Here is a 15217-nt window from a genome sequence, read left to right as displayed (position 1 = left end):
AGCTCAGGTCGGCGATGCTCTCCTATACAGTATATAGCTCTATCACAGACGCACAAGTCTGTACTGAGTTGACTGAGCGTGCTCCGGCGCCCTCCACCTTCTGACCCACGCTGGCATGGAGCTGCACAGTCAATGAGCGGCTGCCGCTCCCAGAGACTGACACTCCCACTATACAAAGGACCAAGTGCAAACTCGCGTCTGGGCATCCTCTGCAGTCACATGATGGCGCTTACACATGACGTTACATCCGGGCAGCCGCACACTCACAACTTCCGGTGTGAGGGACGTGGGAACGTTCAATTCTGTACCCACGAGGTTCAGGTGTCTGCGGAGTTACCATGGAAACCCGGGTGTCAAAGACACAGCCCCCCGGTAGAAAAATGGTGACACCTACAGTGACGCAGATGAACGCCGAGTTTGTCACCCAGGTGAGAGCTCTGCGGCTTGTCACCTGCACCGTGTATGTCCAGTGTGTCCTAGAGGGACTGCACATCCCATCACCCTGTATGTCCAGTGTGTCCTAGAGGGACTGCACACCCCATCACCCTGTATGTCCAGTGTGTCCTAGAGGGTCTGCACACTCCATCATCCTGTATGTCCAGTGTGTCCTAGAGGGACTGCACACCCCATCACCCTGTATGTCCTAAAGGGACTGCACACCCCATCATCCTGTATGTCCAGTGTGTCCTAGAGGGACTGCACATCCCATCACCCTGTATGTCCAGTGTGTCCTAGAGGGACTGCACATCCCATCACCCTGTATGTCCAGTGTGTCCTAGAGGGACTGCACACCCCATCACCCTGTATGTCCAGTGTGTCCTAGAGGGACTGCACACCCCATCACCCTGTATGTCCAGTGTGTCCTAGAGGGACTGCACACCCCATCACCCTGTATGTCCAGTGTGTCCTAGAGGGACTGCACACCCCATCACCCTGTATGTCCAGTGTGTCCTAGAGGGACTGCACACCCCATCACCCTGTATGTCCAGTGTGTCCTAGAGGGACTGCACACCCCATCACCCTGTATGTCCAGTGTGTCCTAGAGGGACTGCACACCCCATTACCCTGTATGTCCAGTGTGTCCTAGAGGGACTGCACACCCCATCACCCTGTATGTCCAATGTGTCCTAGAGGGACTGTACACCCCATCACCCTGTATGTCCAGTGTGTCCTAGAGGTACTGCACACCCCATCACCCTGTATGTCCAGTGTGTCCTAGAGGGACTGCACACCCCATCACCCTGTATGTCCAGTGTGTCCTAGAGGGACTGCACACCCCATCACCCTGTATGTCCAGTGTGTCCTAGAGGGACTGCACACCCCATCACCCTGTATGTCCAGTGTGTCCTAGAGGGACTGTACACCCCATCACCCTGTATGTCCAGTGTGTCCTAGAGGGACTGCACACCCCATCACCCTGTATGTCCAGTGTGTCCTAGAGGGACTGTACACCCCATCACCCTGTGTGTCCAGTGTGTCCTAGAGGGACTGCACACCCCATCACCCTGTATGTCCAGTGTGTCCTAGAGGGACTGCACACCCCATCACCCTGTATGTCCAGTGTGTCCTAGAGGGACTGCACACCCCATCACCCTGTATGTCCAGTGTGTCCTAGAGGGACTGCACACCCCATCACCCTGTATGTCCAGTGTGTCCTAGAGGGACTGCACACCCCATTACCCTGTATGTCCAGTGTGTCCTAGAGGGACTGCACACCCCATCACCCTGTATGTCCAATGTGTCCTAGAGGGACTGTACACCCCATCACCCTGTATGTCCAGTGTGTCCTAGAGGGACTGCACACCCCATCACCCTGTATGTCCAGTGTGTCCTAGAGGGACTGCACACCCCATCACCCTGTATGTCCAGTGTGTCCTAGAGGGACTGTACACCCCATCACCCTGTATGTCCAGTGTGTCCTAGAGGGACTGCACACCCCATCACCCTGTATGTCCAGTGTGTCCTAGAGGGACTGCACACCCCATCACCCTGTATGTCCAGTGTGTCCTAGAGGGACTGCACACCCCATCACCCTGTATGTCCAGTGTGTCCTAGAGGGACTGCACACCCCATTACCCTGTATGTCCAGTGTGTCCTAGAGGGACTGCACACCCCATCACCCTGTATGTCCAGTGTGTCCTAGAGGGACTGCACACCCCATCACCCTGTATGTCCAGTGTGTCCTAGAGGGACTGCACACCCCATCATCCTGTATGTCCAGTGTGTCCTGGAGGGACTGCACACCCCATCACCCTGTATGTCCAGTGTGTCCTAGAGGGACTGCACACCCCATCATCCTGTATGTCCAGTGTGTCCTAGAGGGACTGCACACCCCATCACCCTGTATGTCCAATGTGTCCTAGAGGGACTGCACATCCCATCACCCTGTATGTCCAGTGTGTCCTAGAGGAACTGCACACCCCATCACCCTGTATGTCCAGTGTGTCCTAGAGGGACTGCACACCCCATCACCCTGTATGTCCAGTGTGTCCTAGAGGGACTGCACATCCCATCACCCTGTATGTCCAGTGTGTCCTAGAGGGACTGCACACCCCATCACCCTGTATGTCCAGTGTGTCCTAGAGGGACTGCACACCCCATCACCCTGTATGTCCAGTGTGTCCTAGAGGAACTGCACACCCCACCATCCTGTATGTCCAGTGTGTCCTAGAGGGACTGCACACCCCATCATCCTGTATGTCCAGTATGTCCTAGAGGGACTGCACACCCCATCATCCTGTATGTCCAGTGTGTCCTAGAGGGACTGCACACCCTATCACCCTGTATGTCCAGTATGTCCTAGAGGGACTGCACACCCCATCATCCTGTATGTCCAGTGTGTCCTAGAGGGACTGCACACCCCATCACCCTGTATGTCCAGTGTGTCCTAGAGGGACTGCACACCCCGTCATCCTGTATGTCCAGTGTGTCCTAGAGGGACTGCACACCCCATCACCCTGTATGTCCAGTGTGTCCTAGAGGGACTGCACACCCCATCATCCTGTATGTCCAGTATGTCCTAGAGGGACTGCACACCCCATCATCCTGTATGTCCAGTGTGTCCTAGAGGGACTGCACACCCCATCATCCTGTATGTCCAGTATGTCCTAGAGGGACTGCACACCCCATCATCCTGTATGTCCAGTGTGTCCTAGAGGGACTGCACACCCCATCATCCTGTATGTCCAGTATGTCCTAAAGGGACTGCACACACCATCATCCTGTATGTCCAGTATGTCCTAGAGGGACTGCACACCCCACCATCCTGTATGTCCAGTGTGTCCTAGAGGGACTGCACACCCCATCATCCTGTATGTCCAGTGTGTCCTAGAGGGACTGCACACCCCATCATCCTGTATGTCCAGTATGTCCTAGAGGGACTGCACACCCCATCATCCTGTATGTCCAGTGTGTCCTAGAGGGACTGCACACCCTATCACCCTGTATGTCCTAAAGGGACTGCACACCCCATCATCCTGTATGTCCAGTATGTCCTAGAGGGACTGCAAACCCCATCATCCTGTATGTCCAGTGTGTCCTAGAGGGACTGCACACCCCATCATCCTGTATGTCCAGTATGTCCTAGAGGGACTGCACACCCCATCATCCTGTATGTCCAGTGTGTCCTAGAGGGACTGCACACCCTATCACCCTGTATGTCCTAAAGGGACTGCACACCCCATCATCCTGTATGTCCAGTATGTCCTAGAGGGACTGCACACCCCATCACCCTGTATGTCCAGTGTGTCCTAGAGGGACTGCACACCCCATCATCCTGTATGTCCAGTGTGTCCTAGAGGAACTGCACACCCCATCATCCTGTATGTCCAGTGTGTCCTAGAGGGACTGCACACCCCATCACCCTGTACGTCCTAAAGGGACTGCACACCCCATCATCCTGTATGTCCAGTGTGTCCTAGAGGGACTGCACACCCCATCACCCTGTATGTCCAGTGTGTCCTAGAGGGACTGCACACCCCTTCATCCTGTATGTCCAGTGTGTCCTAGGGACTGCACACCCCATCATCCTGTATGTCCAGTGTGTCCTAGAGGGACTGCACATCCCATCACCCTGTATGTCCAGTGTGTCCTAGAGGGACTGCACATCCCATCACCCTGTATGTCCAGTGTGTCCTAGAGGGACTGCACACCCCATCATCCTGTATGTCCAGTGTGTCCTAGAGGGACTGCACACCCTATCACCCTGTATGTCCAGTGTGTCCTAGAGGGACTGCACACCCCATCACCCTGTATGTCCAGTGTGTCCTAGAGGAACTGCACACCCCACCATCCTGTATGTCCAGTGTGTCCTAGAGGGACTGCACACCCCATCATCCTGTATGTCCAGTATGTCCTAGAGGGACTGCACACCCCATCATCCTGTATGTCCAGTGTGTCCTAGAGGGACTGCACACCCTATCACCCTGTATGTCCAGTATGTCCTAGAGGGACTGCACACCCCATCATCCTGTATGTCCAGTGTGTCCTAGAGGGACTGCACACCCCATCACCCTGTATGTCCAGTGTGTCCTAGAGGGACTGCACACCCCGTCATCCTGTATGTCCAGTGTGTCCTAGAGGGACTGCACACCCCATCACCCTGTATGTCCAGTGTGTCCTAGAGGGACTGCACACCCCATCATCCTGTATGTCCAGTATGTCCTAGAGGGACTGCACACTCCATCATCCTGTATGTCCAGTGTGTCCTAGAGGGACTGCACACCCCATCATCCTGTATGTCCAGTATGTCCTAGAGGGACTGCACACCCCATCATCCTGTATGTCCAGTGTGTCCTAGAGGGACTGCACACCCCATCATCCTGTATGTCCAGTATGTCCTAAAGGGACTGCACACACCATCATCCTGTATGTCCAGTATGTCCTAGAGGGACTGCACACCCCACCATCCTGTATGTCCAGTGTGTCCTAGAGGGACTGCACACCCCATCATCCTGTATGTCCAGTGTGTCCTAGAGGGACTGCACACCCCATCATCCTGTATGTCCAGTATGTCCTAGAGGGACTGCACACCCCATCATCCTGTATGTCCAGTGTGTCCTAGAGGGACTGCACACCCCATCATCCTGTATGTCCAGTGTGTCCTAGAGGGACTGCACACCCCATCATCCTGTATGTCCAGTATGTCCTAGAGGGACTGCACACCCCATCATCCTGTATGTCCAGTGTGTCCTAGAGGGACTGCACACCCTATCACCCTGTATGTCCTAAAGGGACTGCACACCCCATCATCCTGTATGTCCAGTATGTCCTAGAGGGACTGCACACCCCATCACCCTGTATGTCCAGTGTGTCCTAGAGGGACTGCACACCCCATCATCCTGTATGTCCAGTGTGTCCTAGAGGAACTGCACACCCCATCATCCTGTATGTCCAGTGTGTCCTAGAGGGACTGCACACCCCATCACCCTGTACGTCCTAAAGGGACTGCACACCCCATCATCCTGTATGTCCAGTGTGTCCTAGAGGGACTGCACACCCCATCACCCTGTATGTCCAGTGTGTCCTAGAGGGACTGCACACCCCATCATCCTGTATGTCCAGTGTGTCCTAGGGACTGCACACCCCATCATCCTGTATGTCCAGTGTGTCCTAGAGGGACTGCACATCCCATCACCCTGTATGTCCAGTGTGTCCTAGAGGGACTGCACATCCCATCACCCTGTATTTCCAGTGTGTCCTAGAGGGACTGCACACCCCATCATCCTGTATGTCCAGTGTGTCCTAGAGGGACTGCACACCCCATCACCCTGTATGTCCTAAAGGGACTGCACACCCCATCATCCTGTATGTCCAGTGTGTCCTAGAGGGACTGCACATCCCATCATCCTGTATGTCCAGTGTGTCCTAGAGGGACTGCACATCCCATCACCCTGTGTGTCCTAGAGGGACTGCACATCCCATCACCCTGTATGTCCAGTGTGTCCTAGAGAGACTGCACATCCCATCACCCTGTATGTCCAGTATGTCCTAGAGGGACTGCACACCCTATCACCCTGTATGTCCTAAAGGGACTGCACACCCCATCACCCGGTATGTCCAGTGTGACCTAGGGGGACTGCACACCCCATCACCCTGTATGTCCAGTGTGTCCTAGATGGACTGCACACCCCATCACCCTGTATGTCCTAATGGGACTGCACACCCCATCATCCTGTATGTCCAGTATGTCCTAGAGGGACTGCACACCCCATCATCCTGTATGTCCAGTATGTCCTAGAGGGACTGCACATCCCATCATCCTGTATGTCCAGTGTGTCCTAAAGGGACTACACACCCCATCACCCTGTAAGTCCAGTGTGTCCTAAAGGGACTACACACCCCATCACCCTGTAAGTCCAGTGTGTCCTAGAGGGACTGCACACCCCATCATCCTGTATGTCCAGTGTGTCTTACAGGGACTGCACACCCCATCACCCTGTATGTCCAGTATGTCCTAGAGGGACTGCACACCCCATCATGCTGTATGTCCAGTGTGTCCTAAAGGAACTGCACACCCCATCATACTGTATGTCCAGTGTGTCCTAGAGGGACTGCACACCCCATCACCCTGTATGTCCAGTATGTCATAGAGGGACTGCACACCCCATCACCCTGTATGTCCAGTATGTCATAGAGGGACTGCACACCCCATCACCCTGTATGTCCTAAAGGGACTGCACACCCCATCATCCTGTATGTCCAGAATGTCCTAGAGGGACTGCACACCCCATCACCCTGTATGTCCAGTATGTCATAGAGGGACTGCACACCCCATCACCCTGTATGTCCTAAAGGGACTGCACACCCCATCACCCTGTATGTCCAGTATGTCCTAGAGGGACTGCACGCTCCATCATCCTGTATGTCCAGTGTGTCCTAGAGGGACTGCACACCCCATCACCCTGTATGTCCTAAAGGGACTGCACACCCCATCATCCTGTATGTCCAGTATGTTCTAGAGGGACTGCACACCCCATCACACTGTATGTCCAGTATGTCAAAGAGGGACTGCACACCCCATCACCCTGTATGTCCAGTGTGTCCTAGAGGAACTGCACACCCCATCATGCTGTATGTCCAGTGTGTCCTAAAGGGACTGCACACCCCATCATACTGTATGTCCAGTATGTAATATGGATATTAACCATGCATTTATTATTAGCATGTGTATGCAATTTTATTAGCCTGATATGATGGCATTTATATGCATGGTTAATATTTAATATATTTCTTCATAAGCCTCTACTGATTTGTATGCCGGCATTCACATTATGGTACTTGCCCTAGGGTGCGGTTACTTGTTTGTCATGTCTCCCTTCTTTTACATTATGCTTTTATGCAATGATTCTTATGAATAATCATGTTTCAATAAAGATTGATTTTTAGACATAGCTTCTTTCTTGCTCATGTTAGATATATATCCTGTATGTCCAGTATGTCCTAGAGGGACTGCACACCCCATCACCCTGTATGTCCAGTATGTCCTAGAGGGACTGCACACCCCATCATCCTGTATGTCCAGTATATCCTAGAGGGACTGCACACCCCACCATGCTGTATGTCCAGTGTGTCCTAGAGGGACTGCACACCCCATCATCCTGTATGTCCAGTATGTCCTAGAGGGACTGCACACCCCATCACCCTGTATGTCCAGTATGTCCTAGAGGGACTGCACACCCCATCATCCTGTATGTCCAGTATGTCCTAGAGGGACTGCACACCCCATCACCCTGTATGTCCAGTGTGTCCTAGAGGGACTGCACACCCCACCATCCTGTATTTCTAGTGTGTCCTAGAGGGACTGCACACCCCATCACCCTGTATGTCCAGTGTGTCCTAAAGGGACTGCACACCCCATCACCCTGTATGTCCAGTATGTCCTAGAGGGACTGCACACCCCATCACCCTGTATGTCCAGTATGTCCTAGAGGGATTGCACACCCCACCATCCTGTATGTCCAGTGTATCCTAGAGGGACTGCACACCCTATCACCCTGTATGTCCAGTGTGTCCTAGAGGGACTGCACACCCCATCACCCTGTATGTCCAGTGTGTCCTAGAGGGACTGCACACCCCATCATCCTGTATGTCCAGTGTGTCTTAGAGGGACTGCACACCCCATCACCCTGTATGTCCAGTGTGTCCTAGAGGGACTGCACACCCCATCATACTGTATGTCCAGTGTGTTATAGAGGGACTGCGTGGAACCCCTCTCTGATACATACATATGTCTAATGAGGATATATGGAGGGTGGATGTATACTGTATACAGTTTTACATGGTGTGTACATATATCATCTAGATCAGCATGCTGGCTCAGAGGATGGCACTGTTGCAGCCCTGGGGTCCTTAGTGTCGCACCAAGGACTACATCTGCAAGGAGTTTGTATGTTCTCCCCATGTTGTGTAGGTTTCCTCCGGGTTCTCCATTTTCCTCCCACACTCCAAAGTCATACTAATATGGAATGCAGATTGTGTGCCCCAATGGGACAGAAATCATGATGAGGTCTGTAAAGCGCTGTGGTACATACATGAGTAGAATAATGATATATTTCATGTTTATTTCAGCTTGCTAAATCATATTGGGCCCCACATTCGAAGAAGAAACTCCCATTTGACTATAAGGTAAGAAATCAGTGTAATAGCTTGTGCTGTTTGATAGACTAAGGACATCTGCTGGGGCATGATGTGTTAGGAAGTAGGTCTCATTCTCAGCATACATATTTGATGTGGAAATTGCGTCTTATGTCAAAACAGAGCAGTACCTCTTAAATGGTTATTCACAATATTTTATTTCATCACCACTTCACAGTGTAGGGGTCTGAATGCTGGGAACTCCGCTTGTCCTGAAAACGTGGCTCTGAAATGCCTGATGGAATGGAGCAGTAGCCATGTGCAGGCACCACCACTCAATTTATTTGTGGGATGCTGTAGATAGAGGAGCAGTGATCAGGCCTCAACGTTCATCCTTTGTGGGGTGCTGGAGATGGTGGAGAAGTGGCCACGTATGGACACCACCTCTCCATTCATTCTCTTTCGGGTGCTGGAGATGGTGGAGCAGTGGCCACATATGGACACCACCTCTCCATTCATTCTCTTTCGGGTGCTGGAGATGGTGGAGCAGTGGCCACATATGGACACCACCTCTCCATTCATTCTCTTTCGGGTGCTGGAGATGGTGGAGCAGTGGCCACGTATGGACACAACCTCTCCATTCATTCTCTTTGGGGTGGTGAAGCAGTGGCCACGTGTGGACACCACCTCTCAGTTCATTCTCTGTGGGGTACTGGAGATGGTGGAGCAGTGGCCACGTATGGACACACCTCTCCATTCATTCTCTTTCGGGTGCTGGAGATGGTGGAGCAGTGGCCACGTATGGACACCACCTCTCCATTCATTCTCTTTCGGGTGCTGGAAATGGTGGAGCAGTGGCCACGTATGGACACCACCTCTCCATTCATTCTCTTTCGGGTGCTGGAGATGGTGGAGCAGTGGCCACGTATGGACACCACCTCTCCATTCATTCTCTTTCGGGTGCTGGAGATGGTGGAGCAGTGGCCACGTATGGACACCACCTCTCCATTCATTCTCTTTCGGGTGCTGGAGATGGTGGAGCAGTGGCCACGTATGGACACCACCTCTCCATTCATTCTCTTTCGGGTGCTGGGGATGGTGGAGCAGTGGCCACGTATGGACACCACCTCTCCATTCATTCTCTTTCGGGTGCTGGAGATGGTGGAGCAGTGGCCACGTATGGACACCACCTCTCCATTCATTCTCTTTCGGGTGCTAGAGATGGTGGAGCAGTGGCCACGTATGGACACCACCTCTCCATTCATTCTCTTTCGGGTGGTGAAGCAGTGGCCACGTGTAGACACCACCTCTCCGTTCATTCTCTGTGGGGTACTGGAGATGGTGGAGCAGTGGCCACGTATGGACACCACCTCTCCATTCATTCTCTTTCGGGTGCTGGGGATGGTGGAGCAGTGGCCACGTATGGACACCACCTCTCCATTCATTCTCTTTCGGGTGCTGGAGATGGTGGAGCAGTGGCCACGTATGGACACCACCTCTCCATTCATTCTCTTTCGGGTGGTGAAGCAGTGGCCACGTGTGGACACCACCTCTCCGTTCATTCTCTGTGGGGTACTGGAGATGGTGGAGCAGTGGCCACGTATGGACACCACCTCTCCATTCATTCTCTTTCGGGTGCTGGGGATGGTGGAGCAGTGGCCACGTATGGACACCACCTCTCCATTCATTCTCTTTCGGGTGCTGGAGATGGTGGAGCAGTGGCCACGTATGGACACCACCTCTCCATTCATTCTCTTTCGGGTGCTGGAGATGGTGGAGCAGTGGCCACGTATGGACACCACCTCTCCATTCATTCTCTTTCGGGTGCTGGAGATGGTGGAGCAGTGGCCACGTATGGACACCACCTCTCCATTCATTCTCTTTCGGGTGGTGAAGCAGTGGCCACGTGTGGACACCACCTCTCCGTTCATTCTCTGTGGGGTACTGGAGATGGTGGAGCAGTGGCCACGTATGGACACCACCTCTCCATTCTCTGTGAGGTACTGGAGATGGTGGAGCAGTGGCCACGTATGGACACCACCTCTCCATTCAATCTCTGTGAGGTACTGGAGATGGTGGAGCAGTGCACTTGACTTTTGTTGGCATTTTAGAGCCGTGTTCTCAGCATCAGTGAGTGTCCCAGCAGTCAAACCCCCTAATTAATAAAAATGTCATTTCTTACCATGCCGTAGTGCCAGAAGACTTATTGGAAATAATACATAGAAATTCTCTCCTGACATAAAAAACAGACTGAAATTTCCTGATTATGATAAGCACATGGCCGTGAGTCCTCCCGTCATCGCTCTACATTTGTGTTTTGTTTTAGGTTATAGAAGACATATACGTCAAGGAAATTGTCAAGTCTCGGTATGGATTATTTAAAAAAAATTTCCTTCTCAGTCTAGACTTTGAATATGCCTCTTCTTTGGTCAGTTTCTTTATAAAGCTTTCGGTTAATGTCGGCCACTATTAGACATTGCTGCCTAATGATGAAATGGCAACTGCATCAGAGATTATTGTTTGGCTGTGGAAATGTCGCGCAATTTTCAAAACTTTATTCAAAATTCCTTTTAACCTTTTAAAATTTCTTCTTGCAGTCATTGTTTCCTTCCAAGTGATGAAAATCTTGGCTGCTCATGTGCACACAGGGGCTCTTTACTAGAGATGAGTGGACCCTACCTACAGGCATCCCCATCATGGATTTTGTTTGGCCGAGGCTGTCGTGACGTCATCTGTGTGTCACGTCGCTCATGTAACATTGTGCCAGCCCTGACAAATCAGTTTCCGCCCCAGGGAAGCAGGGAAGGTAGGATATTCGCGGGCCTCCCGTCCAGCTGCCTGGTACCACTGACCTGAACTCTAGATCGGAGTCCCACAAATCGATCAGCTCATCTCTGCTCTTTGCTGTTCCTCAGTTTATGTCCGTCACAGTAGCAGCACAGATTTTGCTCTCCTGGAAAGTGAAGGTTCATTTAGACAAACTGATATCAATCATTATTAAAGTTCTGGATAATCCGTTTAATAGAGAACTTGGTGCTGGGTGCTGACCCAAAATGTGCCCCCCCTCTGATCCTGCTAGCAAAGGAAGCTTTGCTTCGGCAGCATCCCAGCAAACAGCCTACATGCGTGCACTCCTTGGCTAGGAAACCGGCCGCTCTCAGACCATTTAGTGGCTGATAACCAGGGCTGTGGAGTCGGTAAGCCAAACCTGCGACTCCGACTCCTCAATTTCCCTTCCTCCGACTCCATGACTCCGACTCCCACATATATTGCTTATATTTAAGTGAAAAATTTATTGTAGTACAATGTGAACATCAGACATTTAATCATTTTTATGATACAATAATCAAGATATTTAGATAGAACATAATATCTATTTATTGGAATACAACTTTAGAACACAAAAAACTAATAAATTGTAAATATGTAATACACTATGTAATATCGATTTTATATATATATATATATATATATATATATATATATATATATATATATATATATATAACACTATGTGTAATAAACTATGTAAGTGCAAAAAACAGTTTTCAACAAAAACATACTAAATAACATTTGCGCAGTCTATGAATTTGGTCTAAGAAATAGAATTGCCTCCATCAGATCCTCCTTCATAGATGACCTCAAATCTGACCTATTAATTTTAAGGCCAGAGAACAACCTCTCTACACTAACTTGGGTTGGAGGCAAAGCTATAACCACATGGGCAACATCTCTAACAATTTCCGGGTATAAAGGAATTGCCTCATGCACAGTCAGTTTTGATGAACGGTTGAATTTTTCTTTTTCTTTGAGAGCAAGTGAAACATTTTGCTGAAATATGGTCAATCTGCTTGCTATAGGAGACCTCATACTGCACACCTCAGCTGCTGCAGAACCTCATACTGCACACCCCTACACTTGAAAATAAAGCCAGCACCTTAAGAAGATGTGGTGATGAATGCAGTCTATTTATTCCAACTATCAATTGATGTTGATGTGTTACTGAAGACAAGCAATGCCTGTCCTGGGCGTCCTTTTGGGCAGCTATGAGGTGTACCTGACTGGTGCTAAAAAAAAAAGGAGTGTTAGTCTGTGTGCTATCCAGCTTTCATTCTTTTTGGTACAGATATGATATGGATAGAGCAGATTTCTAATCTGCTTTAGCTATTGAAAACATTAGCTATGAGCTCAAAAACCTTTCAGGTGATGCGTTTTTTTAAAAAGCTGAGCGGCTTTTGCAGCTGAAAAACGTATCCTCAAAAAACGCAGGAAAAACGCTGTGTGTGAATGTAGCCTTAGATCAGGAATAGAACAGCCATTTATAGGACATTTCATAACTTTCCCAAATTCCTATGAAAAAATATTCAACACATATTGCATTGTACTACTGTACCCAACTTATTATATATTTTAGGAGTCGGTCCATTTTACACCGACTCCACCAAAATGAGCTCCGACTCCACAGCCCTGCGGATAACCCAGTGTCACGTCCGCCATGTCTGTTTGTCTCAAGAACTCCTGGAGCGATGTGCATGCGCATGTTTTGTCTGCTGTCCTGCATGTTCGCTAGAGCTGTGTGCAGACTCACCTCATGTCTGAGCTGCAGGATCCCTGCGTTTCTGCTCTGCCTTCTGTGATCTTCTCGTCATGTCTGAAACCCTGATCATGTGACGTTTCCTAAGATCCTGCACTGTCTGGTTCTGCTATCATCTCGTCATGTCTAGAATCCCCGAAGTTCTCCCCTGGTCCTGACCTGGAGGAGGAGGTGCTATGCCCTATATCAGGCCACCTCTTCCTATGCTCAGGGTCTGATTACTGTGTTGTCTCTCGTGCCATGTTTGTCTTTGCCTTGCTTTGCCTTGTAGTCCTTCTGCTGTTCTTTGTCTTAGTCTGTTTTGCTATGTCTCGCCTTAGCTATGCTTTGACTTGTAGTGCGTCTCTGCACACGCTCCGTGCTCGTATTCCGCCTCTTGTCTTGTGCCATGTCTTGTGTTGCTTCCCTGCAAGGCTCTGGGTCTGTGGGGTTGTTCCCTCTATTCTGTGCCCTTGCACTTTGCTCTGTAGTGGGCTTCTGCCTACGCTCCGCTGCTAGACTCTGTCCTCGCTCTGACCTGGCTCTGTTTCTGCTTGTGTTCCTTGCCTTGTTCCCTGCCTTGTCCTTGCATTGAACCCCGGCGTGGGTTCCCCTTGGCCGTCTCCTGTGCCGTGGTAAGTGCCACGTGTTTGTGTACAGCCGTGTGTACTGGCCAGTGTGGCGTGCCCCCTGCGTGGCTCCTAGCACGCAGCCCTTCCTTGTGCCCTGGCGTGGCTCCTAGCACGCACCCTGCCTTGAACCCTGGCGTGGCTCCTAGCACGCACCCTGCCTTGAACCCTGGCGTGGCTCCTAGCACGCACCCTGCCCTGAACCTGGCGTGGCTCCTAGCACGAAGGTTCCTTTGCCCCCTCCTGTGCCTTAGTCGTGCCTCGTGCTGGCGTTACAGCCGTGTGCATTGGCCAGTGAGGTGTGCGTCCCTGCGTGGCTCCTAGCACGCAGCCCTTCCTTGTGCCCTGGCGTGGCTCCTAGCACGCACCCTGCTCTGAACCTTGGCGTGTCTCTACACGCACTCTGTCTTATACCTTGTACCTTGGCGTGTCTCTACACGCACTGTCTTATTCTATGCTTTGGCGTGGCTACACACGCACCCTGTCTCGCTTTGAACCCTGGCGTGTCCCCTACACACGCACCTAGTCTTGAACCCTGGTGTGTCCCCTACACACGCACCTAGCCTTGGACCCTGGCGTGTCCCCTACACACGCACCTAGCCTTGGACCTTGGCGTGTTCCCTAAACACGCACCCTGCTTGGATATCTGTCGTGCCTCCTTGCCTGAACCCTGGTTTGCCTGCCGGATGCCCGGAACCTGCCGACCGTTGCCAGAGGTCCGGAACCAGATGACTACGGCCTGATGTCCGGAGCTGACGTCCGCAGCCTGATCCCTGGACCCTGTCGGTTTGCCAGCAGTCCGGAGTCCGATGCCATCATGCCATTACCTGTGCCTAGGCGTGCCATCTGGCACGTACCATGTTATGGACCTTGGCGTGCCCACGCGCGCACCTTGCACGTTTTGCTTGTTTTCCCTGTATGTGATCTTGTGTTATTCTAATGAAGATACCTTGCACCTACGTCTAGTCTCGTCTTGCTTCCTGCTCGTCCTTGTCGTCAGACACTCGTCTAGTGTCCCCTGAGCCGGCCATCTGGTCCCAGCAGTCGTGGTGGCTCACCCCCTTGGTCTTGCCCCTGACACTCCCTGTATAGGGGGTGGATTCTCACAAGGTCAGCTCGCCCTCGGTGGGTGGGTGCCACGACCCAGAGGGTCCACTCAAAAAATGGGCTCAGCAGGAGCTGAGTCCGTCACACCCAGGCAACGAGCAGTAAACTATAGAATGAAGAATCTTTCAGTTATTGAGAAGACAGAAGATTCTTAATAGGAGGTAAATTACAAAGTTGCTTGTTTTTTTTACTGGCTCTTTGCAGTCTTAACCATTTATGACGTTGAGAGAATCACTTTTAAAGGGGTTGTCCAGTATAGAAAAAAAAATGTAAAGGCAGGGTGTATGATAAATATTTCTGGCCCATTTAGGATTTGGATGCCACAGTTTCTTTT

The 15217-nt window shown here is 51.2% G+C and overlaps 1 protein-coding gene across 1 annotated transcript in view; it reads left to right on the top strand.

Moving 5' to 3' along the window:
- Positions 1-224: 224 nt before the first annotated feature.
- The window catches only part of AQR (aquarius intron-binding spliceosomal factor), a 183795-nt gene continuing 168802 nt past the window's right edge, over positions 225-15217 (top strand). The window contains exons 1-3 of the mRNA XM_073577867.1: positions 225-428; positions 8569-8625; positions 10901-10941. Coding sequence (XP_073433968.1) covers positions 339-428; positions 8569-8625; positions 10901-10941 — 188 coding nt within the window. The 5' untranslated portion in view covers positions 225-338. The remainder of the gene's footprint in view (positions 429-8568; positions 8626-10900; positions 10942-15217) is intronic.

This window comes from Dendrobates tinctorius, unplaced genomic scaffold, assembly GCF_039654945.1.
Source record: "Dendrobates tinctorius isolate UK_male_01 unplaced genomic scaffold, ASM3965494v1 ptg000057l, whole genome shotgun sequence".
In the NCBI taxonomy this organism is placed as follows: domain Eukaryota; kingdom Metazoa; phylum Chordata; class Amphibia; order Anura; family Dendrobatidae; genus Dendrobates; species Dendrobates tinctorius.
This window is presented reverse-complemented; position numbering and strand designations above follow the sequence as displayed.